This window comes from Hemicordylus capensis, chromosome 2 (assembly GCF_027244095.1).
Source record: "Hemicordylus capensis ecotype Gifberg chromosome 2, rHemCap1.1.pri, whole genome shotgun sequence".
Taxonomy (NCBI): Eukaryota; Metazoa; Chordata; class Lepidosauria; order Squamata; family Cordylidae; genus Hemicordylus; species Hemicordylus capensis.
The window spans coordinates 239600243-239617339 of record NC_069658.1 but is presented as its reverse complement, the minus strand read 5'-3'; the positions used below and the strand labels follow the sequence as shown (position 1 = coordinate 239617339).

General features: G+C 49.3%; 1 protein-coding gene and 1 non-coding gene across 14 annotated transcripts in view; both read left to right on the top strand.

Annotated features, from left to right (window-relative positions):
* Nucleotides 1-458: 458 nt before the first annotated feature.
* LOC128347540 (H-2 class I histocompatibility antigen, Q9 alpha chain-like) overlaps nt 459-17097 on the top strand; it is a 34771-nt gene continuing 18132 nt past the window's right edge. For 3 of the 13 annotated variants that reach the window (XR_008317588.1, XR_008317589.1, XM_053302462.1), the window contains exons 1-3: nt 489-848; nt 9343-9767; nt 14931-15218. Coding sequence is in view for 11 of the 13 variants with exons in the window: in XM_053302462.1 (XP_053158437.1) it covers nt 9701-9767; nt 14931-15218 (355 nt within the window). In the remaining 2 variants the exon portion in view is untranslated. Of the gene's footprint in view, nt 849-4319; nt 4586-8242; nt 9768-14930; nt 15219-17097 lie in introns of those variants that run through there. The other 10 variants (XM_053302471.1, XM_053302472.1, XM_053302467.1 and 7 more) reach the window with 9 other exon arrangements.
* On the top strand, nt 11547-11739 carry LOC128348338 (U2 spliceosomal RNA). The gene has a single exon (XR_008318087.1). It is a non-coding gene; the product is annotated as a U2 spliceosomal RNA (small nuclear RNA).

Genomic DNA, 17097 nt, shown 5'->3' with positions numbered 1-17097 from the left:
TTAATGCAGAATCACAGAAGTGTCCATTTAGCAACTGAAGGTCTGCCTCTTTAAAAAAAAAAAAAGCTGACTTCCTCAATGAGTCCTAGAATTTTGATGGAACTGAGGCCAGGTGTCAGAATGCAGCCCTCAACAGGTCAGCCTGAGAACAGGAAGAACTCAAAGACTATTTAAAATGGAAACAGATGTTGCTAGAATAATTATCTCTAGAGCATTGCCATTGTTAGCACCTGGCCCAGGGGGCTCACGCCCCCCATTGATTGGCTGGGAGCCCCAGACCTATTGACTGACTTCACCCCCACACCCCTACCCTGAACTTGTTTGGAATAAGCAGAAGACAGTGAGGAGAGGCATGCTCTGAACTGGAACTCTTCAAGCTTTTCCCTCCACTGTCGCTGAGCCTCTCTCCTCCCCTCTCTGAGTAATTGTAATGGAAAGGGGGAGAGACAGAGCCAAACGCCTTCCCCCCTGTTGCTTCAGAAGACAACCCTGCTAACACCTTTCCCCCATCTCCTGTGACTCTCCGCTTTCTAGAGGAACCTGGGGGTGGGGCTTAGTGGAGAGGGAAGGACTCATACCCAGTGACAACCTCACTGTCAAACACAAGAGGGCAGGGTGGAGAATGACTCCTCCACCTCCCCAGTGAAGAGGGCAGTGGCAACCCAGCTGTCAGGGACGGTGGAGGGGGCAGCAGCATCGGGCCCCCCCTTGTGTCCACAACCAACTTAACTTCTGACCTTGGAGGGCCTGCAGGCAACCTTGAAGCAACCCAGCTGTTGAGCATGTTAAGAGTGCTCAGGAGGAGGGGAGATTTCTTTGTCTGCCCCAGCTACAGCAGAAGTGTGCAGGTAAGGGATGCTATATGAATAGTACTAATTCATATTAACTGGAGACATGGAGTTAAAGTTCCAAATAAAAGTGGCTTAATCAAGGGAGATAAAGTGAGACTTACATGCCTCCTTGCTAGCTAAATACAGGAAGGCTGAGTACCCAGAATGTTGGGGGCAATATGCTAAACCGCTTAGAGAGCTTCCAGCTATAGAGCGGTATATAAATGTAAGTGCTATTGCTATTGCTAAGGGAGAAGGAGGAAGTCTCTCTCCAGGTGTGAGAATGAAACCTAAGATTATCAGTCTAACAAAGGGGAACTAGTAGAGTAGGGAGTGCATGGTCAGAGAGGGAACGCCCTTATTGGCTTGTGGTAGCAAGCATGCATTGTCCCCTTTGCCAAGCAGGGCCCACCCTGATTTGAATTTCAATGGGAGACTACATGTGAGCACTGAAAGATATTCCCCCTAGTGGATGGGGCCGCTCTGAGAAGAGCATCTGCATGCTTGCATACAGAAGATTCCAAGTTCCCTCCCTGGCAGCATCTCCAAGATAGGGCTGAGAGAGACCCCTGCCTGCCACCTTGGAGAAGCTGCTGCCAGTCTGTGCAGACAATACTGAGCTAGACGGACCAATGGTCTGACTCAGTATATGGCAGCTTCCTATGTTGCTAATGCCCCTAGCAGGTCAAGAGGGTTGCTGGTACGAAGAGTCGATGCCATGCAGGAGCTGCATCACCCACAGAGCATGCTGAAGGGGCAGCATCTGGCCCAGCAGCAACCCAGCTGCAGGGGTGAAGGGGGTGGCAGCAAGCAGCACCATCCTATGCCCAGTCGCAACTCGGCTGCTGGGCTCAGTGAAGGGCCGGTGGGTGCGCTTGTGCACAGTGGCTAGTGTGGTATAGTGGCTAGAGTGCTGGACTAGGACTGGGGAGACCCGAGTTCAAATCCCCATTCAGCCATGAAACTAGCTGGGTGACTCTGGGCCAGTCACTTCTCTCTCAGCCTAACCTACTTCACAGGGTTGTTGTGAGGAGAAACTTAAGAATGTAGTACACCGCTCTGGGCTCCTTGGAGGAAGGGCGGGATATAAAATGTAAAATTAATAATAATAATAATAATAACAACAACAACCCAACTGCCAGGCTTGGTGAAGAGCAGCAGGCAGCCCTCGTGCCCAGCAGTAACACAGTTGCCGATGACAGGCATGCCTCATACACACTGGCAACCCAGCTGCTGGGCGTGGTGGAGGTGGCGGCGGGTGGTGGCCATAAGTGTGGTGTAGCGGTTAGAGTCCTGGACTAGACCTCAAATCCCCATTCAGGCATGAAACTCATTGGGTGACTCTGGGCCAGTCACTTCTCTCTCAGCCTAACCTACCTCACAGGGATGTTGTGAGGAGAAACATCACTATGTGTAGACTGCTCTGGGCTCCTTAGAGGAAGAGCAGGATATAGATGTGGAAATAAAAAAAGAAAAGATATACCCAGCTATCAAGTATTGTGGGAGAGCAGCAAGTGGTGCTTGCTTGCACCCAGGGGTAACTCAACTGCCAGGCTTGGTGGAGGGAGCAGCAGAGGGGAGAAGGGAGACTGGCAGCAGCCCATGTACAGCCACCACCGCGGCCCCCCTGGACCCAGCCCCCGCGCCTGATGTCAGATGCAGGGTACAGGCTAGCCACACCCCCCACATCTGACATCAGGCGTGGGGGGCATGGTCTCCCTCACGAATGGGCCTGCGTGGACCTGTTTGGGAGGGAGATTGGCCCCGCTGTGTTGGCAGCGAGGCCAGGAGCGGCTCTCCCTGCCTTTTGGTCCCAAACAGAAATAGTACCTTGCCCCCCGCGTCTGACGGGGTGGCGGCCCGGGTTCTTTGAACCTGGTTGTCCAATGGTGGCTCCGTCCCTGAGCAGGCCTCTCTCTTTCAGAGCTCTCTCACACCCAGCAGCAACCAGTTGCCACTCATGGGGGGTGGCAAATAGGCCTTGTGCCCAGTGGGAACCCAGCTGCTGGCCATGGTGGGGGTGGTGGCTGGTGGCTTTTGCACCCAGTGGCAGCCCAGCAGCTGTGCAGGGTGGAAGGCGGTGGAGAGGTGGTTCAGAATGGGAGGCCCTCACAGTACCCTAGAGGCAACCCTCCTGTTGAACATGGGAGAGGGATGGTGGGTGGCTGGTTTTCACAAGCAGCAGCTACTCAGCTGCTGGAATCAGTGGATGAGGCGATGGTGATAGTCCAGGAGTAGGAGGTGGGTAGCCTCCCCCAAAACTATGGTTTACATTTCCCCCCAAAAAACTTTACAAACGATTGTGCAGTGGTCTAACCTGCCCCACAGGATTGTTGTTGAGATAAACATAACCTTGTATATCACTCCCTGGGGGAAGAACAGGGTTGAAAAGAGAAAAAAAATTATTTATTTTTATTTTTAATTTGTTTCTACATTTATATCCCGCTTTTCCTCCGAAGAGCTCAAAGCAGTGTACATGGTTATGTTTATCCTGACAACAACCCTGTGAGGTAGGTTACGTTGAGAGATACATGACTGGCCCAGAGTCACCCAATGAGTTTCATGGCTGGAATGCTCTCCCAGTGGCCGTTCGTTCCTCGGACTCCATCACGGCTTTTAGAAAGCTTTTAAAGACTTGGCTTTTTACCCAGGCTTTTACATGATCGTTTTCTACTGCAGCTTCTTTGTGTTTTTATTTGTTATATTTGTTGTATTGTTTTTATGCCTGTTTTTATGTTTTTATATTTTTAACATGATGTTTTTATTGTCTTTTTATTGTATGTTTTTAACTTTTGTAAACCGCCTTGGGGTTATCTTTTTAACGAAAGGCGGTATATAAATGCAAAAATAAAATAAATAAATAAATAAATAAAATGGCTGAATGGGGATTCGAACTTGGGTCTTCCCAGTCCTAGTCCAACACTCGAACCAACCTTCTAACTCCCAAAAGTCATGTGGTGATAAGACCACTGCAAGAAGTAATTGCAAAAGGGAGGGAAGTTTTAAAATAAAGCATGTACTACTGTGAGTCAAAAGATACCAGCTGTAAAAAGGATGTTCTGGTGGTTGATGGCTTTAAAAAATGGAAGAGAATTTTGATTTGATTGCATGTAAAGGGGTAATTATGCAAACAGGACTGGGGAGGGGAGGCCATGGGCCTGAGCCAAGCCCTGTGGGCCCAAGTCGCAGATCCTTTAAGTACCTAGCAAGGATTGCTCCTTTGCATGCCAAACACCTCCATAGTGGAGATGCACAAGTATTATCTCCGGCTCTATGGACTGATTTTGCAGAACATCCTTTAACATGATAGAGCTACACTGGCTGCCAATAGGTTTCCAGGCAAAATACAAGGTACTAGTTATCTATATATATAATTCTCCTGGGTGTGCCCAGGAAAAATGCGTCCTGGCAGCCCAGCTGATTGGCTGGGCTGCGGGGGCGCCTGATTGGTCCTGGCGCACACCCAGGAGAATTCACTGGCTGGGCGACTGCGGAGGCAAGGCGGCGGGCTCAGCGCCGTGGCGGGCCGCAGCGGTGGGCCCAGCGAGGCGGCGGCGGCGGGCCTGGCCGCGAGGCGGGGCAAGGCGGTGGGCCCAGCGCGATGGCGGCGGGCTAGGCTGCGGTGGCGGGCCTAGCAAGGCGGCGGTGGCAGTGGCGGTGGGGCAAGGCGGCGGGCCGCTGTGGCGGGCCCAGCGAGGCGGCAGCGGGGGCCCCAGCCGCGAGCAGGGGCCTGACCCAGGACGACGGTGGCGAAGGTGAGCTGGGCCCAACTAGAGACACAGATGCTCTGTGCCCGGGCCCACTAGTCCTCTCTAATAAAACGCTTGGTGTCCGTCCGTCCGTCCGCTTCTGGCCACCCAACATGGCTGCCGGGTGCCGGCATTCGCGGCTGCCGGGTGCCGGCATTCGCGGCTGCCTTGCTCTGTTCTGGGCATGCAAAGCGCATGCCCAGAACAGAGCAAGGCAGCCGCGAACGCCGGCACCCGGCGGCCATGTTGGGTGGCCAGAAGCGGACGCCCCAAAGAAGCCGGGTAAGCGGCGGCGGGGGACACTGGCCGAGGCGGCGGCGAAGCCAAAGCCTCGGCCAGAGGACGCGGCGCGGCGGAGCCATGGCCGAGGCCTGGCCGCGCTGCCGCATACCCGGCTTCTTCGGGGCGGCCGCCTCTGGCCGCCCAACATGGCTGCTGGACGAGGCGGCGGGGGAAGCTCGATGCGGCGGTGGGCCCGGGCACCGGTGGGCCCGGCCGGAGCTGCAGGCGGCAGTAGGTAGCGGGCCCGGCCGGAGCTGCGGGCGGCGGTGGGTGGCGGGCCCGGCCGGAGCCACGGGCGGCAGTGGGTGGCGGGAGGGGGAATGGCGGCGGGGGTCCGGAGCGCACAGCTCCACTAGCGCCCGTTATCCAACGGGCTTACAAACACTAGTAACCTATAAAGCCCTAAACGGCTTGGGCCCTGGGTATTTAAGAGAACATCTTCTTCATTATGAGCCCCACTGCCCATTGAGGTCGTCTGGAGAGGTCCGTCTCCAGTTGCTGCCAGCTCACCTGGTGGCCACACAGGGGCCGGCCTCCTCAGTTGCTGCCCCGAGATTGTGGAATGCGCTCCCTACTGAAATACGATTCTCCCCATCTCTGGCAATCTTTAAACGTATTTGAAAACTCACCTCTTTACCCAAGCTTTTTCAGCTTTTTAAATTGTTTAGGTTTTTAATCTGTGTTTGATTTTAAATTGTTTTAAGTTTTTGTGTATATTTGTCTGCAAGAGGCACCTTTTACCGTGGTGATTCTCTTTATTTAGCAGGGGGAGAGTAACTGGCCCTATCCACCCCCAGCACAGTACTTCCAGTGACAGTTGCTGGTGTGTGTCTTATGTTTCTTTTTAGAATGTGAGCCCTTTGGGGACAGGGAGCCATCTTATTTGTTATTTCTCTTTGTAAACCGCCCTGAGCCATTTTTGGAAGGGCGGAATAGAAATCAAATTATTATTAATTATTATTATTATTATTAAGTGAGTCCAACCGTCACAAGCGCAACAGTGCAACTTTGAGATTTTGCACACCGACACAATTCTTGTGCATGCACCCAGCTTAGTTTGTTGCACAAATGCAGCGTTAGGATGTCGACCACTATCTCTCAGCCTCACCTACCCTACAGGGTTGCAGTGAGGACCAAATGTGTGCTGTGGGGGAAAGAACTACGTTTGCCATCCTGAGCTGGGAAGGGTGGGTTAAAAAACGAAATGGGGAGAAAGAGAAAATCTAGACTAGCTGTATTTATACCCTGGCAGAGAGGGACTGTTGTATTCAGCCTGATCCAAATCAGGACTTACTCTCAGGAGTATCAGGTAAGCGTTTCCTCTCTTATGATACACCTTATCATAAGGGAGTCAGCTTATCAAGAGGCAGCTGTGTGTGCAGTTTGTGGTTAACAGACACATTTGCATATTCATGGTGACACCACATTTCCTGGAATAATCTCTCAAAACAGAAACTTGGAGCTGTGTGTGCTCCCGCTGACCTTATCACAGACACAAGTTCCTATTTTTTGAGACCTGTCCCTGGTACAGTGCACCACTCCTCCTATTCTTTCCCTTGAGGAGGCCTGTTAAAAATATTGTTAGTGTGCAAATGTACGTACTGGACTTCTTATTCTGGAGGTGTTGGCCTGCTCTTCCAAGTCTCTAAAGAAGATTAAATTATGAAGTGGAACATAGGAATATAGGAAGTTGCCTTCAATAGAGCCAGACCATTGGTCCATCTAGCTCAGTATTGTCCACAAGGGCTGTGTTTCAGGCAGGAGTCTCTCCCAGCCCTACTTGGGCGCTTTCCAGATTGGACACTACAACAGTGTCACTAAATGTCCATTAAATGTCCTTCCGCACTGCCTGTGTTTCTACATCGCAGTTCCTGCGCTGTCAGCAAGGCGCCGTTCACATTTCCAAGGCCTTCTTTCGAGTTTTATCTTTGCAATACAGCACTACAGTGTTGTAAACAGATAGCTGTATTCCCCAAACCCCCGGCCAAAGTTTCACGCAAGCTAGAAAAGACTGCTCCCCCAGCTGTTGGTTTTGTGCAACAACCTCTATTTACGGTTTCAAAACTATTTTGCAAAGCCAAAGTAAACTACAGATGAAAATGCCCTGGAGATGCCAGGGAATGAATGAACCTGGGACTTTCTTTTCCCAACGGTTATGGCCCCACCCCTTTATGAATACTAATAGAATGAATATTTATATACTGCTTTTCAACAAATGTTCCCAAAGTGGTTTACATAGATATAAATAAATAAATATTAAAAAGGGCTCCCTGTCCCCAAAGGGCTCACAATCTAAAAAAGAAATGTAAGAGAGACACCAGTAACAGCCACTGGAGGTAAAAAATGAATGCAATGCCATTCACTGTTTTCATTTGCCTTCAGCCAAATAAATTTACTAAATTAAACTAATTTACTCCTGAGCAGTCTCACTGAAATTTAGTAGAGCTTTAGAGTAACTCCTAGTTCTATTCAGTACTTTAGTCTGGGCGTCGCTCTTTCTTTGGTTTTTAATGTTGAATTCTTTTGTGTAAGCCATTCTGAGATTTGGGAAAGCAGCCTGATAATGTTTTAAATACAGAAAGAGTCCCTTTGATCCCCCCTCCCCGGTCTGTGGATGCAGAATGATCTGGAGGGGCTGTTAGATAGCTTGGAGTGCTTCTAGCACAGAAGCCAGGAGGAGGATTCCCCCCACCCAGGCTATTATCATTAATGGTTTGTTATTATTTAAGATATGTATACCCCGCCTCTCCAGTACACTACTGCTTGGGGTGGTTCACAACATCAACAATACACATACAATGAAAAATAGAACATTAATAAAGTTAAATAAGTTAAGAAACCAGACTAAAACCACATTTAAATTACAAGTTTTTAAATTTTCAAATTAAGTTAATAGAAAGCTAAAAACTGAAAACTAAAAAAACCTACCAGAGATAAGCAGCAGATAAAACATTTAAAAGCCTCTTCAAAAAATGTTTTTAATTAAAACACACACATACACACTGAGGGAGGGAGCATAGCGAAGCTCTTCGAGGATGGTGTTCCAAAGCTGAGGAGCCACAACTGAAAAGTTTGTGCCCTCTGTGTTCCCCACCACACCCCCTTCAGGAGGGTGGAAATACTGTTATTCAATGACAACTTTTTTATTTTTTATATTTTTTATTTTAATCATTTTTTTTATATTTTACACTACTACTACTACTACTACTACTACAATTAATTAATTGCATAGGTAAATTTGGTATTTCATTCTTATAAGTAAACTAGTAAAAAGCATTTACATTTTGTAAGCATATTATTGTGTTAGCTCTCTGTGACTCTAGTCTTCTTATGTCTCTATGAAGTATTATTTCCTATGCTTTCCAATGGAATATTTTCCAGGTCACAAAAGAAATTTTCTGGGAACTTGGATTTTTTTTTTTTTTTTTTTGGTCTGGGTGATGACTGGAACTTATCTGCAAGAATGAAATGCTTCCATCTTTCATGGTTCAGTCTGGGATTGAATATTATTATTATTAATCATCATCATCATCATCATCATCATCATCATCAAAAACCTTTTATTTGTTAGTTGTCCCATAACAAATGGGTGGCTCACACCACATTAAACATCCAGTAAAAACGCATAAAACTCATCAAATCACAACACAAACACCCCGCAAAGAATACAAAATACAGTACACAATTTAAAAAGCCTGAGTGAACAGGAAGGTCTTTACCTGGCATCTAAAAGAACAAAGTCATAGTGCCAGGTGAACCTCACACTGAGGAGGCTGTTCCATAGGTACAACCACCAAAAAGGCCTTCTCCAAAAAGGGCCTTGCCAGTCAGTCCGTGAATGAAGTCTGAAGCTGCTTTATCTCATAGAACACTAGCTTTAAGTTCCCGGCGTTGCTCAGGCTTATAATAACAGTTTATAGAAACTTACAGCCTATCTTTATTATTGCATCCATAAGTTTTGTGGTTATACCCACTGTATATCCATCTGTCTGTGTGTGCAGGGTGGTTGTCGGGGTTCCTGGGTACCCTGTGTTACTCGTCAGGCCGTAAGAAGTCACTTTGCAAAGTTTGGTCCTGATAACTCAAAGGGTGTGGGAATGTATACGGAGCAGACAGACAAACAGACATTTAATTTTATATATATTATAGATATAGACATCTTGTGGGATATTTCTGGAACACTATTTGGCAGCCTTTCCATCTGCTGCTGCCCAAGTGAAACTGATAGACTTCTCTTAGAAAAGCAAAAAAGCTGTCATTTATTTCAATATTAACGGTAATTCCATGCCATCCACGTCATGTGCCAGGCGCTGTGGGTGCAAGAGAGGAACACATAGGAAGAACATAGGAAGCTGCCATATATACTGAGTCAGACCATTGGTCTATCAATCTCAGCATTGTCTTCACAGACTGGCAGCGGCTTCTCAGCCCTTCGCCTGTAGGGCTGCATCTTCAGTGAAATGGCCTTAACTTCTTTGCAGCTCCGCAGCAACACATGAGAACCTCCTCAAGGGCTCCACCACGACCTCGCCCGCCTCTTTTAGACCGGACCGGACCGTGCCGCCCGCCCGGCCCGCCCCCAAGAACCGCGGCAGCGTTTGAAGCAGAACTTTTTCGGAGGCGCTCACACAGACAGAGTTCTTCTGCTGAGCGATCTGCCCAGCAACAACTACTAGAAGAACTGGAGAACACTTTTTCTATTGGTCGAATATTTCCCTCTCTTGGCCAATCGCGGCTCTCACTTCCTTTTCTTCGGCGTGCTGCGTGTTTTTCTCGCCGCTCCGAATTTGGGTCCTGCGACGAAGACTGCTAGAACCTCGGGGTTGAGCGGTGTACGAGATGGGCCTGCTTTGGTGGCGCCTTTTGCTCTTGGGGGCAGTGACGGTTTTGCTGAAGGACTCCTCTGGTGAGTATCTCGGGGGACTAACTACTAACCCACGTCCTAAGAGGAAGGACAGGATTTCCATAGCGGGTCTATCTAGGCTAGGCAATGCATTTCTTTGACCTGCAAGAAGTGGAGACGGGGTTCGCTCTCCAAAGTGAAATCTAGGGGACCCCTTGCAGAGACCAATATAATTTAACATGTATGTTTTGTAAGTACCCTCGGACAGGCAGGGGCCACTTGGTTGTTTAATGTACTGTATGTACAGACTTTACTACTACTAAGGTAAAGTGTGCTGTCAAGTCGATTTCGACTCCTGGCGCCCACAGAGCCCTGTGGGTTTTCTTTGGTAGAATACAGGAGGGGTTTACCATTGCCTCCTCTCGCACAGTGTGAGATGATGCCTTTCAGCATCTTCCTATATCGCTGCTGCCCGATATAGTGCCAGCAGGGATTCCAAGCAGCAACTTTCTGCTTGTTAGTTAAGCATTTTCCCACCACTTAAGGTGACATGACTACTACTAGTACTATGAATTCTGTATACACTGCTCTTCAAGCAAAGTTCTCAAAGCGGTTAATATAGAAAAATACATAAATAAGATGGTCCCCTGTCCCCGAAGGACTCACAGTCTAAAAAGAAACATAAGGTTGACTCCAGAAACAGCCACTGGAGGGATGCTGTGCTGGGGTTGGATAGGGCAAATTGCTCTCCCCCTATATAAATATAAAGAGAATCACTCTCTTCAAAAGAGCAGGATCTGCACTGCTGAAACTGCATCCTGTCCCCCCCGCCCCGTCATATTCTGTTTCTGAGCTTCGTGCTGAATCTGTTGAAATATTTTGAATGTTTTCTGAGCCTCCCAATCCAGCTGCTTGTTTATGAATGCTTCTGTCATCCCTGTTGAGAGCATTTACTAACTCTTCCTGGGTACTTTCCAGATTAACCCCTACTACCACAGTGTCACAATGTATCTGCTAAGTGTGCTTCCGTACTTCCTGTGTTGTGACACCACAGTCCCTACGCTGTCAGCAGGGTGCTGTTCACATTTCAGATGCCTTGTTTCAGATTTTATCGCTGCAGTTTAATGCCATAATGTTTATTTGTTTATTTATCATATTTTAATACCACCTAACATCTGTAGGTGGTGTACAAAATGTAAAACAATATTTAAAAACCAGCACAGATTAAGTACCATCAAGTTGGTGTCGACTACAGCACAGATTAAAATACACGAAACCATTAAAACAGTAGCATAAAACAATTATTAAAACAAATTATTAATGTTGTATATAATGTATGTCCATTGCAAAAAGGTAGCTGTATTTTCCATTGTAGATTCTGGGGGTTGTTTTCAATTCAGTCCTGCCAAGCCGATGCATTTTACAACAGTTCTAGCGCGTAATCTGGAAAGCAGTCTGCTGGAAGCTGGGTTCATATTCTGGGGGACCTACCAGGGGCATAGCTAGGGAAGAGGGGGCCCATTTTGGCCCCTCTCCCCCATGGCCTCTAGGAGTGAGGTAGATAATGAAGAAAATAGGGATGGATGGACTGCAGCTACCTTGATGCCAGGCCTTCTAGGTAATTAGCATATGCAAATAAGGAGATGAGGCATTTCTGGAGGGAAATAAAGTTGGTGAGGGGAAGCGTTCTGGAACTTCAAGTGAGGTTAGCTAGAATAGCCAGATATGTGAAGAGAGGGGTGCATAGAGAGGGGTGTTCATAGGCAGCATGCATTTTGGGCTCACCATGACATCGAAGGCTTCAGAAAAACTAGGGTGGGCGGGTTTTGGAGGGCAATAGTTATCGCTTCTCGGCCTAACGGCTAAGATCATGTGTAGTACCTGTTCTTATCAGTTTAATATCTGATAAGCTCTCTAATTGAGAGCTAAGTATATTAATTTGATTTTTGGAACAGGGTGTTGGTCTGAGAGCTTGCTCCAACCACACCAAGCATCATTCTGGTATTGCAGTGCTTCCAGAAATGGTGTGCCTTTAAAAAATGGTTGAAAAATAGAATGAGAAAAAAGTTTATACACTGAGGGGCTTTGTGAAGCAAACTCCCAGTGTCTTCTGTGTGGGAGCTTAAGCTACAGTTCTATATTATATCCAAACTCAGCAGTTTTGAATGTAATATGGTACTAACTGGCAAAGGTAAAGTGTGCCTTCAAGTCAGTGTTGACTCCTGGTGACCACAGAGCCATGTGGTTTTCTTGGATAGAATAGGTATATTACTGCCCGATAGAGGTGTTTCCCATAGTCTGGGAAACATACCAGCTGGGATTCGAACCGGCAGCCTCTGGCTTGGTAGTCCAGCCATTTCCCCGCTGCGCCATTAGGTGGCTGGCAAAGGGGCACCCCTTAAAGTGAGGGCTCTCTTCTATTTAGTAGGAGGAGAGCACCTCTCTGTATCCAACCTGGCACAGAGTCCCTTCAAGTAGCTGTTCCAGCCATGGCTGGTGCAGGTGCCGTGGGGGCGCGGGGTGGGGACCTTCAGGTGCTTCCCTCTCCTCCCGCCACACCTGAAAGCTGTTGTGAGCTGTGCTGCACCGCCCAGCACCTGCTGCTGTGGAGCATCGGCTCCCCCACTCAGCTGGCCATTTGCGGAGGCCAACTGAGTGGTGGAACCGATCCTCCGCCGCAGTGGGTGCTGGGTGGTGGGCTGCTGCTCACAACAGCTTTTAGGTGCGGCGGGAGGAGAGGGAAGCAACTAGGAATTTAGAGTTGAAGGTGCCTCCCACCGCCCCCCACCCGCCACAGTGGCACCCACACCAGCCGCCTCTGCTGTGTTCTAAAAGTTTCCCTGCCCCAAAGCGAATGTTCTCTTTCCGCTTTCATTTCACTCGATAAACCACTTGGTGATCTTTTTCTCTTTAGAAATGGTATATATTCATGATCTTAATGAAATAATACTATAATACATTAAATATATTGTAATTATGATGATATAATTAATAATACTTTATTAAAACAAAGAAAGCCGTTTAAATCCACAAATATGACCATTATAAATGAGGATGGGTTTGATTGCCATACCACAGTGTGAGAAGTACAGCCAGAGACAGGGCATTTATTTTGAGAACATGCAGCCTGAGGAGGAGGGCTGTATCACTCAAAAGCTTGCACACAGCATTTAGAACATAGGTTAGTCATAACTTTGGCATTATGGTTCCTGTGAAAGATGGACAGGCATATTTCACCTTTAATTATATGGAAGATGAAATCTCTCTCCCTCTCTCTCTCTCTCTCTCTCTCTCCCCCCTTCCCATTTGCAGCCGAGCAGGCAAAGGGGCGGCAGGGAGTTCTCCTGCCTCCCCTTTGCAATGGGGCACTGGGGAGAAGGGGGCGGCAGGGGTCTTGAAGGGGGCGGCCGCCAGCTGAGCGGGGTTTTGAAGGGGGCGGCAGGAAGGTATCCTGCCGCCCGATTGCTCTAGGAAATACGGCGTGGTTGTTGGGAGGGGTAAGTAAAGCCCCCCCCGTCCTTATTGGAACCCCCCACCCCAGTGCTGGACCGCAGCTCCGTGGTTCCGTGCACACCCCTAGTTCTGGGGGACCTTCAAGGGGCATAGCTAGGGAAGAGGTTGCCCCTCGTGGCCTCTAGGAGTGAGGGAGATAATGAAGAAAATAGGGATGGATGGAGCTCGAGGCCCCTCAGGAGCTAGGGGCTCCAGGTTCTTTGAACCTATCTGCTCAGTTATAGCTAAACTCCTGGGACCTACACAATTCTTTATATTCTGCAGCAGGGAAATGCTTGACTAACAAGCAGAAGGTTGCCGGTTCGAATCCTCGCTGTTGTGTTTCCCAGACCTATATCGGGCAGCCGCGATATAGGAAGATGCTGATCTCATCCTGCGTGGGAGGAGGTAATGGTAAACCCCTCCTGTATTCTACCAAAGAAAACCACAGGGCTCTGTGGGTGCCAGGAGTCGAAATCGACTTGAGGGCACACTTTACCTTTACACAAAGTCCAGCCTGGAATTAGGGAGCCAGATGCAGAATGAGGGAGCAGGGGGAGGGCTCCCCCCCCCAGTCCCTGGGAGTGTGGCCTGGATAAGGTGACACACATACCTCCCCACCCACGATTCAAAGTTTTTTGGTGTGTTTATCATGTGTCCAGGCTGGGATTCCCAGCCTTGGGCGGCTGATGCTGTTGGACTACAACACCCAGCTTCAGTCCCTGGCATTTGTTGGGACTGATCCCTGCCTGAAATCTTGACAAGTAAGGCACTGTGCAAGAGTCTTGCAAACTGGGGGGACACTGACCTCTCACACAGCACCCCCAAGAATACATGTGAAAGCCCTGCTCCCACAGTGACACCCACACAACCCTCACCCACATCCCCACTCTCTGTGCTTACACCTTACAGTGTTTCTCTGCAGAGACAACTGCCATACTTGTGGATTGATTTTTTCTGCGGCCAGAACACCAGGACGGGGTGGGGTGGGGGCTTCCGTTCCCTGTGTCCCATATCACTGGAAGGATCTGTCCACGGGTACAGAGTTTGTCTCTGCAGACAAATGCTGTAAGGGGGAGTGGGGGTTGCCCAGTTTATTCCCCTGTTTGCATGACACCTGAACTGAACATACCACCATACTTCAGTATATACGATACTGGGCAAGATTAACCAAGGGCAGGTTCATAGACTTACAGAAAATCACTTTTTAAATTACGCACGCTGCCTCCTGTTCCCTTCTCCCTCATTTCCTCTGAAAGGCTCTTTCTTACCTCTTCCACTAATTCTTCCCACCCCCAGACAGCCAAGATGGCAACCTGCCCTCCCCATCTCCTCCCCCCCCCTTACATTTTTCTCCCCTTTTGGCCTCCTGGGGGTCCCTCTCTCCTGCCTGGGGCATGCTCCAACCTTATACAATCATCTTCTCCCCCACCCCCGTTCAGGGCTGGACTGGAGGCACTAAGAGGGTGGTGGAATGTATGTGGGGAGGGCACCGGGTTTTGAGCAGAATGGGTCATTAAGGGTGGGAGTATAGCAGGGGTGGGCGCAGGGGTTCCCCATGGCTGGGGTGCACTGGGAATATGCCTTTTTGCCCGGTGGGCCAGTCCGAGCCTGCCCCCGTTCATGGAGGGTTTCTTGAGTGGGGGCTGGTGTCTGATGCTTTGAAAGACTGGAGGCCCGCAGCTGCAGATTCCTCCCCACAACTCTTTCCCCTTTTCTCTATGTCCTCTCCAGGCTCTTCTTCCTCCCACTCCTTGAGGTATTTCTCCACTGCCGTGTCGGAGCCTAGCCAGGGGCTGCCAGAGTTCAGGGCTTTGGGGTATGTGGATGACCAGCTCTTGGTTCACTATGACAGCAACACCAGGAGGATGGTGCCTCGAGTCCCCTGGATGCAGAAGGCGGAGGAAGAGGATCCGGAGCACTGGGACAGGGAGACCCAGTTCTTGCAGGACAATGAGCAGTCCTTCATGAAGAGCCTGGAATTACTAGACTATGGGGATTATTACTACAGCCACAGTGAAGGTAATTGGAGGGGGAGGGAGGGATCGGGGAATCCCCCCCCACAGCAGCCCCCCCATACCTCTGTCGTGGGGCAGAAGATGGAAATTGGTGGCTGCTGGGTGGGAGGGAGATAGGGAGAATTTCTTCTTAGAAACCTCCTTTACCCTCTCTCCCCCTTTTAACTTGGAGAGGAGAGCTCGTCTTGTGGTAGCAAGCATGACTTTGTCCCCATAGCTAAGCAGGGTCTGCCCTGGTTGCATATAAATGGGAGACTTGATGTGTGAGCACTGTAAGATATTCCCCTCAGGGATGGAGCCCCTCTGGGAAGAGCAGAAGGTTTCAAGTTCCCTCCCTGGCTTCTCCAAGATAGGAATTTTTTTTTTTAATAGGACAAGATTTTTTTATTGAACCAACAAACTACCAAAGCATACAGTTAGACAGACCAATGGTCTTACTCAGTATATGGCAGTTTCCTATGTTCCTAGTTTGTCTGCAAGCAGGGGGTGTAGAATGAGGCAGAAGTGCTGCTTCTTAACTCCTCAGAGGAAAGAGCAGAGGCAAGGTTTTGATGGGGTAAGCAGTGCCATGCACCCTCCTCCCACCGTGCCCGCAAGAGGACATCTCCCACCCTGTGTGCCATGCAGGAGGGTCAGAGTGGTTATACCATCCCTTTTGAAGGAGAGTTTGATTAGATAAGCACACAGCTTGTTCAATTTATGTTTGTTTATATTTATATACCGCCCGTCGTCCTAAGACCCCATGGCAGTTAACGACAAGATAAAAACAGCTAAAAGTTTGAAAAGAGCAAAGGACAGCTCATTGGCCAAAAGCCTGGATAAAAAAAGGGCAGTCTTAGCTTTCCTCCTAAAGGCTGGGAGAGGAGGAGCCATGTGGGTCTCCACTGAGAGTGGGTTCCACAGCCTGGGGGCAGCAGCTGAGAAGGCCCTGCCCCACATGTTTGACAAATGGGCCTCGGCAGGTGTTGTCATGCAGAGCAGAGCCCTCCCAGCTGATGTCGTCAGGTGAGTATATTCAGCTGGGAGCAGACGGTCCCTAAGGTCCCTGGGTCCCTAAGCTGTTAAAGGTAATAACCAGCACCTTGAATTGTTCCTGAAAACAGACTGGCAGCCAGTTCAGTGCCTTCGAGGCTGGAGTAATGTGTGCACTGTGAGCAGCCCCAGAAATCAATGTGGCAGCCTCGTTCTGCACCATCTCTAGTTTCCGAATACTTTTCAACAGCCCCCCATATAGAGTGCATTGTGGTAATCCAAACATGACAGGACTATGGCCAGATCAGACAGACAGAGGCCAGAACAGCCCTCCCAAGAAAGGGAGTGGGAGGGTGCACCAACTGAAGTTGAGCAAATTCTTTCTGCCACAGGATGTGGTGACGGCCAGCAACCTGGATGGCTTTAAGAGGGGTTTGGATGACTTCATGGAGGAGAGGTCTATCAATGGCTACTAGTCGGAGGGCTGTGGGCCACCTCCAGCCTCAAGGGCAGGGTGCCTCTGAGTACCAGTTGCAGGGGAGTAACGGCAGGAGAGAGGGCACGCCCTCAACTCCTCTCTGTGGCTTCCAGCGGCATCTGGTGGGCCACTGTGCGAAACAGGATGCTGGACTAGATGGGCCTTGGGCCTGATCCAGCAGGGCTGTTCTTATGTTCTTATGTTCACTCCTGGCCTCTGCCGCCTTTTCGAGGAGCAGCGTGGGGTCCAGGAGAAGCCCCAAGTTGTGAACCTGCTTCTTCAGAGGGAGTACAACCCCATCCAGAAGAAGCTGAAATTCCGTACCCGTGTTAATAAGGTATGATGAGTTGAAAGGAATCAACATACAGGTGCAGGTAGGCCTCTGACCCGTGCTTGCCCTGGTGAAGAACATTTTCCACATAACTGGGTGGGT